This window comes from Echinococcus granulosus, assembly GCF_000524195.1.
Source record: "Echinococcus granulosus chromosome Unknown EG_S00003, whole genome shotgun sequence".
Taxonomy (NCBI): domain Eukaryota; kingdom Metazoa; phylum Platyhelminthes; class Cestoda; order Cyclophyllidea; family Taeniidae; genus Echinococcus; species Echinococcus granulosus.
The window spans coordinates 1904351-1925746 of NW_020170383.1; the positions used below are offsets into that span (position 1 = coordinate 1904351).

The window sequence follows — 21396 nt, forward strand, 5'->3', positions numbered from 1 at the left end:
TAATGGAAGAAATAACAAGGCAAGGAATAGTTTAATGCTTCTACAGGACGTACTCTAGGGGTCATTACGCTTATGTTCTGATGTCACCAGAAGCTCTGGTAGAATCTGATTGGATTCTTCGCCAGAATCGTCTTCCACCCATAAGTTTTGTCTGCATCGATGAGGCTCATTGCTTGGCGGATTGGTCACACCATTTTCGACCAGCCTACCTGCAGATATGCAACCTTTTCAGGAGTCGTCTTGGAGTGAATCACTTTCTCGGTATGGCCCGTACATTATTCTTCATCTGTGTATCCTCAAGGTCTTTCTGCCACCTGCACACCTTCAACCATCAAGAACATTTGCCAAAACTTGGGCATGGGTGACGCAGTTAAGCTGAATACAGAGTGTGATGCTAAAAATCCTCTAAATCCCTCTGATCCCGATGGCGGTTATCTTCAACCCTTTCCCAACCCGATTCCCACCAACTTACTTGTTACGGCCTCGATGGACCATAATAGGGATGAGGCGCTAATTAGAATTCTTCAGAGACCACCGTTTTCTGAGCAGCCTTCCATTTTAATTTACGCTGCAAGCCGAGATCTCACCGAACGCTTAGCAGGATACATCCGAACACGTCTGCAGGAAGTGAAAGAGAAGGTCAGCCTAGTCAGCGAAACCCATCCCTTTAGTCTACTTAAGGCGCTATTTAAGTAGCCAGGATTTTTCCCTTGGTAGATTGGTCGACGCACAGTAGGTTGGAATACTGCAGTTTACCATGCGGGTCTGTCGCCAAAGGAGCGAGTGCGGGTGCAGAAGCGCTTCATGGACGGTCGAATTCGTGTCCTTGTAGCAACTTCAGCCTTCGGTATGGGCTTGAATAAACAAGATCTTCAAGCAGTCATACACTTTTCTCTACCCAAATCTTTCGAGAATTACATTCAGGTAAATTTGGTAATCCTATAAGTGACTTCATATGCCTAATTTGAACACCTAGCATACGTAAGCACTCAATTCAACAGACGTGTCCACTTGTGTTGTTAGTAAATAAATAAAGTTAGGTTAGATGGTCAGTCGAAGCCTTCTTCTCTGATGTCTAAAAATTCATGCTTATTCTGAAGAACTATGAAACGTGATATTGATGTTCTGATAGGTTGTAGGCTGACTTTTTGATATGTTTTTCATCTTTAATGATGAGTTGATTTAGTGGATTCTATCGACGGTCGGTCTTCGTTTGTTTTATTCACGGGTTTTTTAATAACGGGGTTTAATGATGATGGAACAAAATAAATGCAATTCGCTATCAGTTTATTTATCCACCACTCAAGTCCTTTGAATATACAAATTCGTTATTTCCCCCCCCCTTACCCTCCTTCCCTCGTTCATGCGTCAGTCTTAGCAAAGTTTATTTTGTTTGTGGTTATTTAAGGTTTGTTTTTATTACAGTTCGATAGATTTCGGTATGTTCTTTTTTCACCAATATATTGAAATCACCGCTTCCGTGTGTAGGGTTAGGTCCTCGTCCCTTGTAAATGTATACGTTTATACCATTACTAAAAAACAAAGATATAATCATAAAAACGTCTTTCGTGAGTGTTGATCATGAATGGAGCGGTACAGAGGCGGTCAATTAAGTGATTTTATTGAACTAAAGCGTTGATAATCCAAGGGAGGGCGAAAATGTGCGCGACATGTATCGTTTGAAAACTTTCCACCCATCTTAGGTTGCAGCTCAAAGTTTTCCTACAATTGCCCTAGTTTATTTAATTTCATGTTGCACTCTTCTGTTGCTTGTTTTCCTACCCTTCCCCGACTGCCTGCACTGAGGCTACTTTTTTGCTAAGGCACTTGCGTCACCCAGCAAAGATGTCAATTTTACCCCATGGAGAATAACGCCACCTATTTTTGCCGCTATCTCAAAGTATACGAACCGGCGTATCGTACCAAAATTTTGTTCATCCTCAGTCCAGTTAAAATTCTTTTTCTCCCTGGGAACTTCATTAGAGGGTCAGCCTTATTCTCAGTACCCATCACCGTTTTATGTGGACAGCCTTTGACTGACACATTCCGGCAAAAGAAACCTCGTCAGAATGTATGCCTTTTCTATCTTCACTTTTTTTCCGCCTGCCAGTTTTGGTACGATGCATAATTAAGTAACAAAAACTGGTAATTTGCGTTATTTCTAATTTTTTTACAATAATGCTAGAATTGCGGTTTTTTAAAGAGGTTAACGTTGTTCTCCAGGGTCATTATGGTACATCATACCTAACCTCACTGTTTCTACAAGTCATCAGAATTACACTTCAAAAGAAAGCTGTGGTGGTTTACTGTACGCTTTCTAGGAAATTAGAAACATGTTATTCGGTCGGAAATACATTAGATTTCTTACCGAATAATGGTATCTGGATTTTCGCTGTACATTGGTGTTTGAACAAATTTTCAGTCGAATTTTTACAGCAATTTTACAACATCTAGTGCTCTTGATAGTCCAATTCACCTCTTTTTATCAACCTAATTTTCGTAGGAGATCGGTCGAGTGGGTCGTAACGGTCAGCAGTCCTTCTGTCACATCTTCCTCGCGCCAGGCTTCTCCTCGATGCGAACTCAAAACAACACCATCACTGATGAGAAATCTGTGACACTTACTCCAGAGGAAGCGCGTGAAGCCAACGAACTGCGACGTCATATTTTTGCGAACCATATCGACTCGGTGCAGTTGAAGCGTGTGCTGGGTCTTGTCTTCGGGGATGGAGACTCCACCGACATCAATGGGAGCTGCCGACCCGTGGTTGCTCTCGATACCGATCAAATTGCCGAGCAGCTGGATATCAAAACTGAGAGTCTGACCACCCTAATCACCTACATGCATCTCCGTTCTGATGTTCCACCACTCATCACTGTTCTGCCTCCGGGTCCTATGGTATGTTCTAGTTTCCTTCTATTTCCTATCCCTCAAATTTTTTTGGAGAAAGAGCGGCCGTAGTGATTGAGATATCGGTCAGAGCTTACCTCGCCCCACTATGTGATGGACTTTAACGTGGGTTAACTGGGGTTCAGGAATCTGAATTTGGTGAACACGATTTAATCCATTTGTGTTGTTAATGGAAGTTTTAGAATTATTGCATGGAAAAGTCCAAGGCGGAAGAATCATTGTCACGTGTCAATATTCCACCTAGTATGTGTGAAAATCCGTATTTATCGATGACTTTGAGCAGTGGAATGTAAATAACCTTCACACCCGTCCCAATTTAAAAGATGGGACGAGGCATAAACTGACTGAAATTTGGTGGTCAGCCAGTGCTGGAGGTAAGTGTGGCTAATTTTGTTGCTACACAATTATTTAATCTCCACTAAAGTGTTATTTGGCAGCTTTTTGGAACATCTTAAACACGACTGTCTCCATTAGCTACACAGTAATGTCTACATCAAATTTCACTAGCCGCCGATTTGCCGTAAGCTTTCTGTCTTAAGCCTCATCTTCCGGAATGCTTGAGGAGTGCAGAAATGATCTTTTTGGGCGTTTTTATATACAAACGCGTTTTGTACCACTCACGTAATTTGTGTCACGGGGAGTCACCATTGCTGCTCGTTATTAGCATTTTCTAACTCTAAATTCAAGTGTTGTTGGAGTGCCTTTACAAGTGCAAGGGCATGAGTTTAGTTGCTAGTCATTGAGATAACATCATAACTATTTTCAAGTTACGAAAACTTCTTACTGTTTAGCACAGAGTTGGTCCTTTATTCTCATTTTGCATTGTTAATAAAGTTAATTTTAGTCTTGTCCAAGGGTTTTGTTAATTGAAATGCCTTCATCTCGAGTTTTTCATGGCAAGTTGACAGAGTGAACGGCTCTATAGATTGGAGCAAAATAATTTTTTATTTGACGGATATGACAAGTAAATGTTATAACCAACCGATGGGAGATTGTGACTGGAATCAAGCACATTTCTGCACTCAGCACATTTTTCCGGCTATTGCAATTCACTCTTTTGACTGTCGCCGATTGGTCAGATTGGTCTAACAGGTTACCTTCCTAATAAAACAGTACTGTGGTTATGCAGTGTGTATTTGGCATGGTAGGTTGAACACTATCAAAGCTATTTCCCACGGGTGTATTGCGGGTACCCGTCATAAAATGCGCAAAATAAGCAATACACTGTAAATAGTCGATTAAACCGCATATCTTATGCACATTTCCTATTATTATTTATTTAGTGTGCTATTTCCCTACTTATAGGGGGTCACTGTCAGCTGCTATGGCGGTCCGCTTGAGTTGGCTCATGTTTCGACGCGCAGTCTTGCCGTTTCCGCGTGGCTGGGTCACCTTAAGTCGCGAGCTACCGCAGCCGTGGGTTTCACCACCACGAACCTTCGGGAGGTGAGTCTCGACTTGGTGACTCTGTGTAACGCTTGGGGTTGGCGCCCCGACGCGGTGCTGCGTGAGCTACGCGGTCTCGAGTGGGACAGCGGTGTAGCCCCCGGCGCCCCACCCCGACGCACTGGCGTAAGCGTCGCCCTCTCAGGCACGCCGCGCGCCTCTTGGCTGTGGGTTCACACTGATAGCCAGCTAGCTGAGCGGCTAGACTCTGAGCTCGCTTACCTTCGGCGGCGGTTGCAGGAGGTTGAGCGTGCGGGCCTACGGAGTCTCGTTCAACTCCAGTCGGCCATCGCCCTAGTGGCTGTCGATTCCGTCGACGAAATCGACTTCAATCAAGACTACGTGCGCGCCAGGTCTGCGAGGTTTCATGCGCGTGTGGAGGCTCATTTCAGTGAGACGGTGGAGGAAATCCCCTCCACCTGGCCACCCCCAATTTCGGCGGAAAAGGTGACATCATCCTTTTTTGTTGCGCATATCATTGAGTCATCTTCTAACTTTTCTTTAATTAAATAATACGCTGTCAACCAATAAACCCGGTAGATTGACTATTTTGCCTTTTTTGAAGGAATTTGTCCCATGAATAGTGACTCAAGTGTGCTGTTGTAGTCGACATGTCAAAGTAAGAATGATAAGAGCTGTGGTCTGAAAGCGTACGCTACTTTATATCATCAAGTGGCGCACGCGCGAATATGATTAACTTGACTTGGATCCATTGTTTGAGAAATAATGCGTTTTAGTTCCCATTCTTTTCAGGCAGTGCATTATTATTCACAATGAGCCGTGGTTTTTATTGAAAATTTAGTTTACAGCTACTCTCCTTGCCAGTAAACGTTTCAATGTTAATCATTTTAGATTACAATCGGACCTTTTTTTAGTAAAGATCTCATCAAAAAATAGCAACAAACGCGATGTACGCATGGAAATATGCCGTGAGGCCTGCCTCCTTCTAGTATCAGCTTTTAATTAAATAAAGAGAATTTATGAAATTAAATGAGGGAAATGGCTTGCTTAATTATTGTTAGAGCCCTGTGATGATGTTGCTGTAAAATAAGTTTTATTCAAGTTGCGCCCTTTACACCCGCTAATGGTGCTGGTGGTCAAGTTCTCCATGTTAATTTGAGCATAACCACCAATCCGGACGGCTTCCAAAAGCAAGTGGCACCGTTTTTTTATTTCCAACGTGGAGGAATTTTCTAAGTAGACAGTGGAAGAAAAAGGGTATTCGATTACTACTCTGTGGCACCTTGCCGTCGCAAACAACGGACATCGAAACAGCTGATTTCACCACCAGCACTACTAAATCTGCTTGCATTTTTATGTCGATTCAAAGTAGTCGTCTAGATGACATGGGTGGGCAAACGGCCAGTGACTTCTGCTTAAACCCTACGGGGCTCAAAGGAGATATCTAAAGTGTGTTCTGGTAACGCCACTTTATTGCAGGAACAATCGGTGCGAGTGACTGTGAGGGAGTTCATGCACCTGTATGGACAGAACCTGGGTCGGGGGCAGGTGACTGGTCGAGTGGTGGCTAACATCTTCCACGGCATAGGCTCGCCCAACTTCCCCGCCACCGCGTGGTCCCGCGTGCATCGCTTCTGGCGCGCCTGCCTCGACGTCGATTGGCCCACTCTGCAACGTATCGCCACCAACGAGCTCATCACTGCCCACTTCGCTTTCTCCTGACCTCTCTCCACTCTCCTTCTCAGTCACCTTTTGAGCTTCGTGCAAGGCCTTTATTTTTGCTACCGACGTTTTGTATTGTGAGGAAAAGAAATGTGTGACACTCATCTTGGGAAAAGCAATTCCACAAGCTTAGCGTATTCACATCCACTTATTTCTGCACTTTTCGTCCATCAGAGCTACCTTTTCCCTCCTTGTTAACTTGGTAATACTTTTATGGTACTGTTTTGTGTAAAAACGGCAAGTTGACGCAATTCACTCACGCATTTCCATTCAATGCACAATCGCTAAACAGAATCGCGTGTTCTCTTCTTGATTTCCTTTAAGCTAATGATGAGACAGTACGAAAGGAAATATAAGCCCGGTTTTAGCATCAAGCACACTGGACTTGACGCTCGTGCAAGCTAGTGGGTCGTCGAAATTTGTATCAACTTGGTGAACCACACTTGGATTGCATAGTCCTTCCACCAACCGGAGAGCGGTGGTTCTCGATTTCATGTTAGTCACCAAGAGCTAAAGCGTTTTTGACGAAGGACCGGTTGCGTTAGAGACTAGTCCTTGCACTTTGGGGTGAGGTCTAGTGCAGAAAGGGGATCCAGTTGGAGAATGCTCGCGGCAATGTGGACGGTCCTCCTCTTTCTGGGGTGCTTGTTCGGCAATTTCATGCTGCTTTGTTGACCTACATATCTTGTGTCACTTAATAAGACCCTCACAAATTGCAACTTGCGTGTTTACATCATGGAGGAGCGGTGGTGTGGAGCTGTGTTTTATACAACCAGGTTGCCATCTTACTTAAATGTCATTCGTGATGGCTGACTGACACTAAGGTGTTGCGTTTACGAAGTTCTACATGAACATGGAGACTTTAATGTATCAGGCTTGAAATGTGGCCGAGCAGAAATGGGTAGAACGCCTTTTCAGGGTTGTAATATTTGTTTAATCTGAAGGCTTTCCAAACCTTTGAGGCGTCACTTAGGATCTGGTTAGTAACTTGTGATCGATTCCTTGGGTCGAGTATTATAGCCACATTTCAGGCAAATCGGTTCATTTTTATTTAGAGGAATTTTTTTAGGTAAAAGAACTTGAAATGCTCTCCAGTATTAGCTATCCACTACCTTATGCTTTGTATGCCTATATTTATTACGTTTGCGCTTTCCACTAATTACATTAACAATCTGGTAGAATCTATATTTGCAAAAAATAATTTTATATTTTGAAATGCTATTTGTAAAAACTCTGGGTATTGGGATCAACGTACCCTTCAAGTATGGTTCAGCCTACGAAGTAGTAAGACTCGGTGAGTCCTAGGTGTAAATTTAATGCGGCTTGAATGAACCAATCAGACCTCATTGATAAAAGTAGCCAAAACAACCAATGAATGGTGTTATGTGTCAAATAAAACACACAATGCTTGTTTCGCTTGACTTACCCTCCACTTTGCTTTGACGTTGCAGGCCAGCTACAGGCTGTAAATGAGCGCATTTAAAGACCACTTGAAAAGTCGGATTGCACTTCATGACAGACGAGAACGTAAAAAGTCGGTTTCCAAAGCCTTTTCTTGCACCAGAGCCCTGGGCCACCTAGCGGCAGGGGCCAAGCCTCCGGATGTCGCAGCACTACCCCATGCCTTATGCTCGTCAGACACGAAATCCATTCCGATTTGGGGCGGCGAATTCCCGTTTGAATGTGGCTCGCTTTTTGGCTCATTCGAGGATATTCAGCAGGGAACAAATTCCATCCTTTCACCCGATGACAATAATGCCACCTTGTCTTCAAATGATTATGAATGGGAGTCTAGAGTACTACACAAACGACGGCGCGGGTACTTCTTGAATACAAAGAAACACAGTCGCAGTGAGTTTAACCTAGTAAGTCACTAAAGGTCTTATTTTTATTATAGTTCACCGTCAATAAATAGTATCACCATCCTTTTCGGTTTAGCATGTTGCGATTTAACAACGAACATTAATATTAGTCTGCCAAGTTATTTTTTACATCTAAGATTGAGAGAAAAATTACGGAATAATCGACTTCTCCTCATAAGGAGAGATGGCATTGACATTCAATTAACTGAGATTGTACTGAAATCAACTAGTTTGAAGGCAGTATTACTGTAAAATTGCATGCATAAACGTTTAGACATAAAGTTGAAGGCCGCGGCATTTTATTAAAAATTTTGGAAGATGTTTATAAGAGCTGAGTGCTAGATTTGGAAGAGAGACTCTGAGAGCCAGAGTAAAGATATTCTTAGGAGCGCTAAACTATACAAAGCTGATATAGGTAAACCGCAACATGGGAACTAAACTCGGCCCACTTTTAATGCGATCGCCTAAATTACCCAACATCTTAAAAGTGTCTTGAGTAATTCATTAGGTTAGCTGAGTTGAAGTTTTGGAAATGCCATGTCTGTTACTTGATAAGAAAAGCTGCTAACACTGTGTACATGATGCTAGAGGAGTGAAAAAAATGGAAAACAGAATTAGAATTCTGTCATATGCTTGTGTTACTGCTATAATCGTAAATTACAAGGATGGCGGCTTGTTCAAAGTTTGCTTTTCATTTTTTAATTCGGCGGCTATCAACAAAATACTTATAATGTATAAATTTGCATTCAGTTTGTCAAAACGAAAGACGCATTTGACCTTTTCAAAGGTCAGATATGTGAAATTTCATCAGCAGTTTTAACTACAATCTATGGTGCCAGTATTAAAACTAACACCTGGCTTAGACAAATTGCTTTATTTGGTATTAAACTTTGATCATTTCAGTATCAATTGTCTCCTCTTGAGCCTCAGTGGAAGGTCGAACTGTGTATCTACACGGTATATGCCATAAATACCTCAATTGTTCATGGTAAGATAGCAATTATTTTTAAACCATTCAACTTTACTTCTTACATCTCCCATAAGACGAAGTAAAGTATGTCTTCAAGATTAGAATCACCTCTTAAAACATCACTTTAAATTTTGTTTTATACGCCTACTTCATATAATGTTCGAATCTACCCATCACAAAGTTGCTACTTTTGCGGCGCCATGGGGATCGTATGACGTAAATAGTGATTCCACGGTTCCATAAAAATCTGCCACCCTCATGCAGTTGGGTTTTACTACAAAACTCTGTAACATTTACATTGCGACTAATTGACAGCTAGGTAATTCTTAAAATAAGGTTCACTTCTAAATGTGTCCTAACCTCAATTTCGAATTTGCATGGGTATGAGCATAGCCGTATGTAACGACCACAAAGATTTTTGGGTGTAAGCATGAAGTATTAACACATTTTAAGTACTTTAAAACATTTGCCATGTTTTAAATTGGTCAAGTGGGGCAATATTCGAGGCATTGTCTACATATATATGTTTCGCAATCGAGCAGCAGGAATCTTTGGAGCTCCAGGATGCAGGTGTACCAACTTGCGTGCCGAACCACTCAAGGCAGAACTCAGGGACCAACTTTAAATATTGGATTCTGAATACCCTGAGCCTCTTGAGCTTGAGTTACTTCACCTGACACAATTACTAAGCCATCAGTTTAAAATAGAAGAGCCATTAGCTAAAACAAGGCCACTTTGTCTTTTGCTCTTCTACACAACTGCGATTAGATAAAGCAAGAGTTGTTCATTAATATGCACATTCAAGTGTTAACAAATGCACGTCAATTCGGTGGCTTTAAGTTCCACTGAGGTACGTACTCTTTCGTCGCATGGCAAACACTCTGGCAGCAAAAACCAAAAAACCATCATCAAAAATGTGTGGCATAATTTTCAGAGTTCATCCTTACAAAAAATACCCACTAATCTACACATTAGCATTTTTAAAAGGGAACTAGATGCGTTTGGGCAATTTAAAGGCGAATACTGCTGCGGAATTCACATTCATTTAACCATTCCCCATTCATTCATCTCCCTGACGATATATTTCACTTTTTAATACCTGGTTATTAGTTAAAAGATGAAATTATTACTATTAAAGCGTGCTTAGTAACGTTGTGGTAGTAAAAGCCTCGTACAAATCCAACACGAAAAGTCCACTAATCCAATGAAAGGAATTAATTTATGGAGCAAATAAGGTCAATACTACTTTTGTTTCGAAACAAGAAACGTGGATAGTTTATTTTACTATTTTCGATGACAAAGCCTCAGACGTTGTTCGTGTTGCCCAACGGTAATGCGAGCCAGCATAAACCTCAAAAGCTGTTTTCACTTTTATGAATGTGCATTGTCTACGATGATAGCTTTCATGACGTTATGACCACTTTATTCCCTTTTAGATGGGACTCATACCTGCATAAAGATTAAGCAGAATGGACTGACACTCGGAAGGACCTCAGTGAAGCCCTCATCTTCCCAGCAGGTTTGGGAGCAAACATTCTCAATACCACTGCTAGAAGTGCAACATCCTCTGACGGTTAGACTTCATAAACCGTTTCGTTATTGAAATGATGTACACCCATAAGAGACACTGCTAGGTCTTTTGTTCCTGATTTTTTAGAAGGGCGAGCACTAATTTTGACAAATTTCTCAATGACAAATCTAAACTAGCTGAACATAGAAAAAACAGTAAAATGAAAAGATTGAGGTGAGGTTAAAAAAAGGCAAAACCTTGCGAAGCCAGCAATTGATAAAATACACTGTCTTTCACAGGTTGGTAAAGGCGATGCAAGGTGTCATTATTTTGCCTTATGCACGCTTGCACAACCGTATGCTAGCCGATGTCACTCCACCTCTCCTTACCTTTATCAGATCAAAATAATTGTCGATCACTCGAAAGTGAGTAGAGTGGATGAGCTTACTCAAGACTATGTCAAGTAAAGCACAATGGATACGGTTGCGCATGCATCTCAAGAATTTTTTAGTACCCCCTTTTCCACTCACCAGCATCACTCTCTAAATTCCCGTCTTAACTAATCACTTAGGAGCGCATTAACAGGCGCAAGTGGAAGCAATATTAGCAACTGTAAATCATAATCCGTACTTAATGTGATTAAAACTATATTGGCACCAAGACTGAGTTTCACTAAATCTGAACTTGAAACTTTGTCTTCCAAAACGAAGGCAAATAGCGTTCTAAAACTAACTTTAATCCACCCAACCAAATGAAGTTATTGTCTATGTTTGTCAAAAAGGTTCAAGAACCGACTTGTACAACTAATACATGACCTTACACTGCCTAGCGGCTACCGTCCAACTACAGATATTCCTTATTGGTGCGAACAAAATAATTGTCAAAAGAAGAAAGATGAGTATATTGAGTTTTTTGCTACTTTTAGTTAAAATTCTGCAGTCGAAAAGCCGGCCGATTTTCAACATTGGGTATGGCACAGCTGCCACTGAATGAATGTCTAGTTGATATGTAAGTTCCTTTCCTGTAGAAGTATTTACAAATATGAGTAGCCACTTCTTTGGTTTTCTCATTAGGTTATGTCCTAACTGTTCATAAGTGAATGGTTTTGCTAATTTCTGAAAGCAATTAACTGTTGTTTCGTTTTGGCTTATTTTCGTGCATAACGAGATAAAATATACCTAGGATGCTAAATTGCATTCATTTGAAGGGAACTAACATCTGAAGACTTTATCGAACCAGAAATACTTCAAATGACAACCAAGTTGTCAAGTTTGTTTTCATTGGCAATGCGGCGCCGATATTTCTTCTCAATTCATGTTGACCTCATGGGAGCCACCTGAGTTAAAATGGCTATGTAATAAATAATATTTCCTAAATGAGTAAAAGGAACATTGGGGAGAAAAGATAGTTGAGGGCAGAAATAGGTATGCTGCAAAAACTGTAGAAATCCGTCGCATAAATTCTAGGTGGTAGATTGCATTTGCTGTTCGGAAGAAGATACCGATCCACTTAGCACCAATGTCATCTGGGAGTGAGATCGAATCGCCTTTATTTGAATCTACTATTTGTAAATGAGTTGTCAGAGCTTTGTCGAAATAGAAATGCCATTCCTAACCTTACGAATAATATTGGTTCTAGAATCTACTCCAAACACCTTGAATTAATGGGAATTGAAGGTAAATATCTCATTGGAACATTGCGAATGCAGGTGTGTTTGCGTAGTTCGAGGAATTCATCTCCTGTGCTGAGAAAGAAATCATCCACCGATGATATTCATCGAACTCACAAAGTACGTCACAAAACCACTTATTTAAACTCCTAACAGACGCACTTCCGCAATCCTGATTGCTTCTTGAAATATCATTGTTGTATACCCATTTAGATGTTCACGATTACTCTTCAGTTAGTGTTTAAAAGGTATTGTGTGATTCAAAAAAGGATCAGTATTGTTGCTAGTATTAAGACCTGGGCTCATATAGTAGGGCGCTCTATAACATTAGTCAATAGACCCAGAAAATTCCTCATAACTCATGAAACTTAGGCGTTTACTTTGACATATTATTTCTCTTTTTGAACTCATGATAATAAGAACTAAGAGACTTTGCCTTCAGTGCAGTAAATAAGCTGATCTACTGTGATCTTGACGGTATTATTTCAAACATGCGGAATTTTACATAGTTGAACCAGTTTAACACTATGCATAATCATGTGCGCTCGATTTTGAAGTTATTTGCAATAAATCTGCTCTCAAGAACAAATGTAGCGTAGATAAATGTATTTAAATGAACGCTAGTTATTGCGACAGTTTTTGACTTCAAGATTTGAAAATAACACTTCCCTGAACACAATGGCTACAGTGATGAGGTCCATTCCAGATACGTATATCAAGCTATAATAGAAATGCACTCTTGACTTCATAAACCGATGCTTATTGACGCATCGAAAGATATGTATTTTATGCATCACAGTCTCGGTTACATTTGAAACAACGGTCCCTGTCAGCACTGAATTTGACGGACATCAGCTCTTTCAAGCATGGGCCGCTCAATGCCGGCGTGCAGATATTCGAGGCTCGTTACTTAGGTCTCCTCAACCTCAATGTTGTTTCACGTCCCTCCAATGTGTACGCGCGGCGATGGACTCCTCTGCAGCACCAACCGAGCGAGGTAGCGGTGATCACCAACCCTCTGACCAAAGCCACCGAGATCGTTTCACCTCGACTTCCCTGGCCACCTCACTTCTTGCGTGGCGCCTCAGCACTTCAGTTTAACCCCGTTACCGGCCCCCAAGTGGCGTTATTCGACTCCGCCGTTCTTCACCTTAACATTCTCAGCGCCTGCGGCCTTCAGTCCATCCCGCTGTCCAAGTTCCTCAATAGGTTTCGGACCAATGAGGCAGACGTCGACTCTGTGCATCGAGGCGTAATGGTGGCAAAATATATTTCATATTCCCAAGCAGCGATTAAACAAGCTCAGGCACTTTCTACTCAAGTACAGTTACAATTTGGCAAGGATAAATACGCTACCGGGGTAAGCATATTTGATCAGTGCTCTAATTAAATTCGGAAATATTCTTTATTAAATCTTCATTTTTATAAAAGAAGGGGTTTAACCTATTTCAACATTACCATCGCTATGTATTCTTCACGAAAACTGAAAGTCGGCACAAATCATAGCCGTTATTTGTTTATATCAACACCAAAGTTTTCGAAGTTAAATACCTAGCATTATCAAGGAAGCTTAAATATAATAAATTCAAATTCAAAGAACTTTGTAGAATGTGTTGGGCTTATCACTGAATACCTTACAATTTTCCATCCAGTGCTTTTAATTGAACCCAAGTGTAACAAACTTCACACGATTCCACGTAATACTTTTGCATAAACTGAATTTTACAGCATGCTAATTGCAAATGTATTGCCTTGCAATGCTTGAATCAGATTAGGAAGTCCACCTACGATCCTGTGTGGAATCAGACCTTCACCTTCCATCTCACGCGTTCATCCAATACTCTGATTGAGATTCAGTTAACGAGCATAGCGAATCCCAACATTAGTGGGCCGGCTTCTGGAATTGAGAAGATTGGCGAGTAAGTAGAGTTTTGATAAATAGCTTGTAGAAAACTACTTGAATATCACTGGAGCACATCGGTATAATTAAAAAACTCATCGCAAAGACATTGGTTGGTTCGCAACACCATCAATGAGGAGTGCTCTTGCTTGCTCGAGATTCCTTTGACTAAACACCAGAGTATAATAATTCGAGGCTTTTCATGCGCAACAATTTTTGCATATTAGGGCAATTTAGAAGGACTACTGCGTTTCAGAATTAAATGTTCAATTGGGGCGGTATACAAATTGAATTCCGGATCTCTGTATATGGTAGAAGCTGTGAGAACTTAAGAGATATACCTAAGAAGAATACGTTGCCAATTTTATCCCAATTTAGCGCGTAGCCTAATGTCACTCAAGGGAAAAATAAGCAGGAATTCTAGTTGTGATTTTTTGGCAAATTTGTCCCCACACGTCGACTCCAACTGTATCTCCACATATTGACGCATGTTTCAAATTCTATCCAACTTATTGTCCATTGAGTAGTCTTTGGGATCCATTTAAATAGGAGATGTTCATTCCCTTTTAAGACCAGATTAAATAAAGAACAGAAATAACACTCTCTTTAAATAAGTTAGTAATTGGAATTGTTTTAACGATATTTTAGAGCACTGATCGACATTTCCCGACTTCCGATGGACTTCACGCAGCGAATCGAGATCGAGCTGAACGGTTACCGCCCCAAACCCCGTCTCCTCCTTCTGGCTACCCTGACGGGGTTGGCCAAAGATGATCCACCCTACTTACTTTATCCCATGCCTTCCATCATTGTTACATCATCGTTCGACTCTTATGGGCATCCGAGTGATGCAGAGTCCGCCACTGGTAGTGTTCAATCCATCCGAAGCAATATGTCACGGAGAAATGTTAATTCCTGCTCCGACTCCGTCGGTCCAGAGGCTGGCGACTTGTTTTTATCTCCTCAGGCATCAAAGGAAAACTCTTCTCTTGACGAAACAGATGCTCAGATTGCCGAGCACTATGTGAGCAGCTATATGGATATCATTTAAAACGGAGGATGAAAAAAAGTGGGTTTGTCTAATTGAACACTTGTAAAGACAGAAAAAATTTGGTTCTAAACACAGGAGACCCAATTATGCACGGTGTTATTAGCGAAAAATAGAACTTAACGATTTCAATCATCTGTCCAATAGTTAATAACCAATTTTTGGTCTCTATCACAGAAAGATTTCAATAATCTGTAACAAAAAATAAAACACATTTACTATACATCCCTTTTATAATACTTAAGAAAAGTGATTCTACCTAAAAGAAGGGATTATGTGAAAGAATTTGACCACCCTTGGCATCAATTCGTCTCTCACCATTACCATACTAGGTTGTTTTGATAAGCCAATGGAGTCAAACCAGCATTTGACCTAAAATTAACTAGTCAAAATAGTGGTCAAACAAATCGAGACTGCGACTAAAGATAAATACCTTGTCCTATTCAAGGTAGCTAACAAAATATTTGTGTCTCTCAGTGAGCCTGAAGAGAAGATGTGAGGTAACTGATTAGTTAAAAGTAATTAGTTAATGATCCATTATTGAAACAACTTCTCTTTCAGAGTTGGAGCATGGCACTGAAAAATCGCTTTGATGTTGGCTTCCTTCGAGTTAATGGTACGTACACTTCAATTATTCCAGCGTACTCTTTTGAACGAAACACATCGTAATTCACTCAATCAGCCCACCTTTTGGAACAGGCTCGCTGCCTCTTCCTGTCTCCATGCTTCAGACCGTAGAGCAAGGGCAGCCTCTCAAACTGTTTTTAGATGGAACATTACCCCCATTCATTTTTCTAAATAATGGGAAAAATAACAGCACTTAAAGTTTTAATGGGCAGTCATAGCAACTGCATTTTTAGCAGGCAGAATTAATTCAAAGAATGGGAATTATATAAAATTAATGGTTCGCAAATATTTTTTTATGTTTAGTTATTGCGGCTAGTGGCCTGGCGGCTAAAGAGATGAACGGGAAATGCGACCCCTACTGTCTGTTGGAACTAATTAACATGCATGTACAAACACACACGGTTAAAAAAACACTCAATCCCGTATGGAAAAAAATCTTTGTTTTGTAAGTTTCCACATGCACTCAAGTTATGAGATTCGGTTCTCTCTGGCATGGCTGATAATTTACTCTCTATCCAAGTCCTGTCACAGATATTCACTCCGTACTGTACATTACGGTCAAGGATGATGAAAAATCGAAACCCGAATTTCTGGGTCGGGTGGCTATCCCTCTCATGAAGGTTTGTGGTGTGAATTAAATAACTGAAATTTTCAGTGCCCTATTTCTTTTTTTTAAATTCCACTCCCTAGATCTTTAACATAACCTATTTGCAGGTTAGAAACCACGAAAGATCCTGGTATGCTCTGAAAAATGCCGACCTTACTGAGCGATTGCGAGGATCTATTTTACTGGAATTCTTCTTCGTTTACAACCATGTAAGCTCAGTTAAAGCACGGGATCGCGCATCGAAACCCACTTGTGATTCCTTCAAAGTGTTTTACTCTCAGTTTAAAGCCGCGTGGCGGACGTTGAACCCAACTGAAGCCTGGCTCAATCATCCAGTTAGGTCGCGAAAGTATAAAGTGCGTTTTCGAAACTAGTGAAAGGTCTCTCATAGTTCACAAATAGCTTATTTATTTGGATACCTAACTTTTTTAGAAACTGAGCGTGGAATACAAGACTGTGGGTTTCAACTTTTTGCTAGTTGTAACTTTTTCTTTATAAATTGCGTGCCTATGCATATTGTGTACAATTCCTAATTGTAGTTTTCATGCCATCAATTTGGTTATTTCAAACATATAATGGCAGTAAAGGCTTAAATTTAGCTTATGATGAGCACGAAGGATGTTTCAACGATAGTATACTTAAACCCTTCCATTTCAACTTGCATATCACTAATATGATAGCTTAGGGAATAGAGACAGCCATTCATTTTGTTGCATAAATGTAGCGAAATCGTCAGTAAATCTAAAAAATTGAAATCATAGCAGTGCGATTTGCTGGTTGATATTTTATCTATCTACTGGTGATTGTAGACAGCTTCTTTAAAGGTCAGTTCAAAAGTGTGACAGAAATGTCCTCTTACTGATGGTAATGATATTTAAAATAACCGATGCCCAGACGATCTCAGTGTAAAGCCTAAAAAATTTATGATCTTCCAATTAGCATAAAACTTTGCCTTTGCCTTCTTTATGACAATAATAATTTATGGATTTATCTTTAGGCCATACAAGATAACGTCATGCGTTTAAAAACCATCTTTAAACCTATGGCAATGATATCACAAATGGTTGATGACATCTGTTCATGGGAGAATCCGTGGCACACACTTACCGCCTTGGTTGTCTACAATGCGGTTGTGTGGAACTTTCAGCCCTACATGGTCCCGCTAGGTATAATAGTGGGCATTCTGGCCAGCCGTAAGACCTCCAAAAATCCTCATCTTCCGGATATCCTGAGTTCTGCGAGGGCCGCCGCAGGAGTAGGGGCCAGCGCTCTGGGACCGGTGGTGAATCACGAGAAGTATCTTGGGGTCCAAAGCTCACAACACAATGAAGATGGTTCAGTGGTCGCTTCTCCAAAGTCTTCCTTTGAATATGACAGCGACGTTTTAATCAACAATGCGTTACTTTGTTCTCTCAAACAGGAGGTAGATTTGTGATTACGGCGCATGATCTATGATTTAATGCATGAGTTATACAGAATCAGAATTAAAATAACAAAAGAGCTGCAGCTGCATATCCAATAAAAAATAGGGTAGAAGTGATGGTAAACATATGACATAACCATTTTTATGGTAATTTATTATTTTGTAATAAGGAATGAATACTTATTTCAACTTTTCATTTTCCTCACAACAGCAATACTTACGTAGAGTCAACTTATTTAAGAAATAATTATCCGTTAGTAATGTGTTGAAAAGTACCAGATCTTTGACTGGCTGTTTAAGTGAATAAAAATTTTTAGAAAATTCACTTATTCTTCTCTCCTTTCTGTAGACTCTGGTGGAAGATAAGCAACAAGAAATCGAAAAGGTACATAATTGTCTTTTCGAAACTCCTTCGCATGCAAAAGAAACTGTCAAATTGATTGACTAACATTAAGCTTCTGCAAACATCCTTGTCAAGTGGTGCTAGACTAAGTGACGTAAAAGGGTGGTCCGAACACCATTGCTTGCATAATGCCTCAAAGGCAGGTAACATAAGAAATTGCTCACTAATTGTTTAGTCGGGACTTTAACTTCAACTTATGCAAGCCATCGTTTAAAAAGGAGTAAGTCAATGTTTTCTGTGTTGCATATTGGAATTTTGAGCGAGACTTGAGCGTGTGTAATAGTTAGAACTTGATGGTGCCAAAAGAAATGACTAAATGGTTGCAGTTTGTTTATTAAGATTTGGGGTGAAATTTAAAACTGCGTACTTTATTAAAATGTGGGAAATATGCAAAATAATAAATTCCAGCATACCGCGGAGCCGAAAGAACCCAAACAAGGAAAGAAGAAATTTAACGCCATAATGGATATAATCGGTGACCTACCCCAAAAAATGGACTTAATTGCCTCGGCTATTGAAAAAACCATCGGGTAAGACTCATTTACCACAGCTGATTTTGTGCAGTAAATCATTAACGAAGCCGATAATGCAGAAAGTTTTTCGGTAACCCATCTAATGTTGGATTATATGGACTTGCATTACAATACTGAACATCTTTCATATGTGGATTGAAACTTTCATAGCTCAGAACACCCATTGAAATAGGCCGCTGAAAGCCTAAGTAGACTGAACACTTGATTGCAGTTAAGTTCATGGCTTTTATTGGGTAAATTCGTCTTGCAAACGACAAATGTGGTTGGTTTAGACCTAGTGTTTTTTTTTCAATTTCAGCATTTTCGAGTGGCAAGTACCATGGCTTACTTGGTTTTGCCTTATTTTTCTGGTTATCTTCACGCTTATACTATACTTTGTTCCACTGAGAGTGGTGCTGTGCATAATAGGTAGGTTTATGTGCTTTCTGGCATGCATATGTATCTGTATCTGGATATGGGATGATTTTAGTGCTACTTATGAATAAAAACAACATACCTTCCAAATTTGTCCATTGGGAACTTGTAGGTTTATGGTAACTGGTCATACGATAAATGTTATTTTAACCTCGAAAGAAGTCAGTGGTTTTTGTTAAGAATAATGGTTTACTAGATCTCATGGTACTACCCATTCAAAATGATACTGAAAACAGATACTTCCACATTGTTATATTAGACGGCTGCATATGTAAAGTTGATTTATTGTGTTCCAGTTTGGCTTGGAAAAGTATCGTCACAAGACTGACTGTGGTCTGCGCCTAGATTCACATCGACACCAAGACTCTCAGCAAATGTTCACTTAGGAAGCTGGAAGGGATTGGTGTTGCACAACGCAATGACAGTTAAAAAGACCCACATTTTCAAACAAATTTGAAATCATCTTTTTGATTAAGTGCTTTTAAACCAATCAGTTTGTTTTTACAATGCCGTAATTTGTATACCCTTTATGTCTCACATTGAGGGCTAGGGTATAGTAGTTGCTAGTTAAATATATTTGTACTTTTAAAATGAGATCAAGCAAATCCAAATGTCTTAGCAATACCGACCGCAAGCTAACTGATTGGGGGAAGCGAACGGTGACGTCCGCGGTTGCTGGGTGATAACAAATACGAGAAGATACCTAGCTTTAATGCCGCGTCATTTATGTATCAAACCCTTTACTAAACATGCACCATTGATCTTCTTTGATCCTCAAAGAATGTCACACCAGTAAAACATGTTTTCGTGAAAAGTTACATCTGTAATCACAGCTTATTCTTAACGTAGGAACAGCCAACACTTTAAAATTTGTTCCGATAAATGCAGACTAGACAAGTTTATTCATAAATGAAGGAAATAAATTATTGGTAGGTAATGACGAAAATCTCATCAAACTGAAAATGCTACAATAAACGCTTTTACTAGCAATGCTCCAAATTCTGAACTAAGTAATAAAGACGAGAATTTCAGCACAAAAGACTTTTGTACACTGATGCTAGGCACGAATCAGCTGACGAGGAAACTACTCAGGCCGAACAGCAAATATACATTCTCAACGTTTAATGTGATCTCCCGTGTCCCTTCTAGACCAGAGGCTGTGAGTTTTTCAACTACCTATACTATTCTTTCTTAAATTGAATGTCCAGGTTCTAAAAGCCTTACTCCTTACTATCAGAGGCCTGGTAATTTTACACATCTCCGACATGCAAAAATGTGCTTCTTCACTAAATATTTATTTCTAACTAAACATCTGAAACTGCAGTGCCTAAAACATTTTCTCTAACAAATGTCTAAAGAGTTTGTTTTATGCGCCACCATAAGTATTAGTCCGTCCATTCATCCATCATCTGTTTGAAGTCTACATTTTTCACTTAGCGCACTTATTGCCTATTGTGAGGGGCGTAATCACAGTAGTACATAGGTTACTGCTTAGATTGCTTTGTAATAACCCCAATCCTCGGCGACTTTCCTAATTAAGAGAGGTAGCGCCTTTAAAACCAAACATGTCATGATCTTGGCAAGAGCAAGCTATGCCATTTCCATAGGGACGCGTCTGTCTTAAATTAATGTCTCATGAATCAAATCGCCATATTAATGCGACAAAGCATCCCTTTTTTATGCCAAACAGTTTGTTCCATATTCTCTACCAAGATCAGGCGATTTATTTATCAAAGTAACTGATTTGACGTTGGCTATGGGTATAAAGTTAAAGTATAGTGAACAATTAACTCTGTTCTGTTCATTATGGGCGAAAGTTGTGTTAAATATTCTAACAATGGGGAATATATCGCCTCGTCACTTTGTAAGATTGTTATACAACCAATAACACCTACGGACAACAGCTTTCGCCTGGAAATTCGGTTATGCTCCCAATGTCTTACCAAAAATAGTCGTTTCATTTGTTATAAAATCATTTGGTAAGTTACACTATCACTCGTATTGTAATGGGGAATCTGTCATCTACTGTTTATTAACCTAGAGGGATTCGTAACTAACAAAATTCGTATCGTGTGGGTACTCGCATCTTGACTTTCTGTCATGAGAGATCTCTATTTGCACCTTTGTTCAAGAAGCAACCCACTCTAGAAGTAGAACAGCATTCAGTCACTTCATTGAGGTGCCAATTAACCTAGGTGGTGAACTTAATAATAGAACGCAATCATTTCCTAAGTCTGTCAAAAAACTTTAATTTTCTGTTACTCAGGTAGAAATATCGTTAGCCAAAAATGTAAACCTCTGGGACGTATCAGTGCGAAATCAAATCCACTGATTGACGCAATGCTCTTATTAAACATTTTTATTCCGTTTTCAGGAACAGCAGCGTAGAT

The 21396-nt window shown here is 40.0% G+C and overlaps 2 protein-coding genes across 2 annotated transcripts in view; both read left to right on the forward strand. All coding sequences in view use genetic code 11, as the record gives it.

Annotated features, from left to right (window-relative positions):
* EGR_00889 (ATP-dependent DNA helicase Q4) overlaps positions 1–6040 on the forward strand; it is a gene marked incomplete at both ends in the record, with an annotated part of 8953 nt that extends 2913 nt beyond the window's left edge. The window contains 6 exons of the mRNA XM_024490138.1: positions 47–261; positions 302–639; positions 718–924; positions 2504–2899; positions 4217–4804; positions 5798–6040. Of these exons, the coding sequence (XP_024355541.1) occupies positions 47–261; positions 302–639; positions 718–924; positions 2504–2899; positions 4217–4804; positions 5798–6040 (1987 nt within the window). The remainder of the gene's footprint in view (positions 1–46; positions 262–301; positions 640–717; positions 925–2503; positions 2900–4216; positions 4805–5797) is intronic.
* A 1602-nt stretch (positions 6041–7642) lies between these two features.
* Positions 7643–19392, forward strand: EGR_00890 (Multiple C2 and transmembrane domain-containing protein; the record flags this gene model as incomplete). Its single annotated transcript, XM_024490139.1, has 13 exons — positions 7643–7859; positions 10309–10391; positions 12851–13411; positions 13822–13970; positions 14600–14975; positions 15561–15615; positions 15930–16071; positions 16147–16246; positions 16317–16442; positions 16515–16589; positions 17231–17656; positions 18006–18041; positions 19303–19392. The coding sequence occupies 13 exons, from the start codon at positions 7643–7645 to the stop codon at positions 19390–19392; spliced, it is 2436 nt and encodes an 811-aa protein (XP_024355542.1).
* Between the last annotated feature and the right edge of the window lie 2004 nt (positions 19393–21396).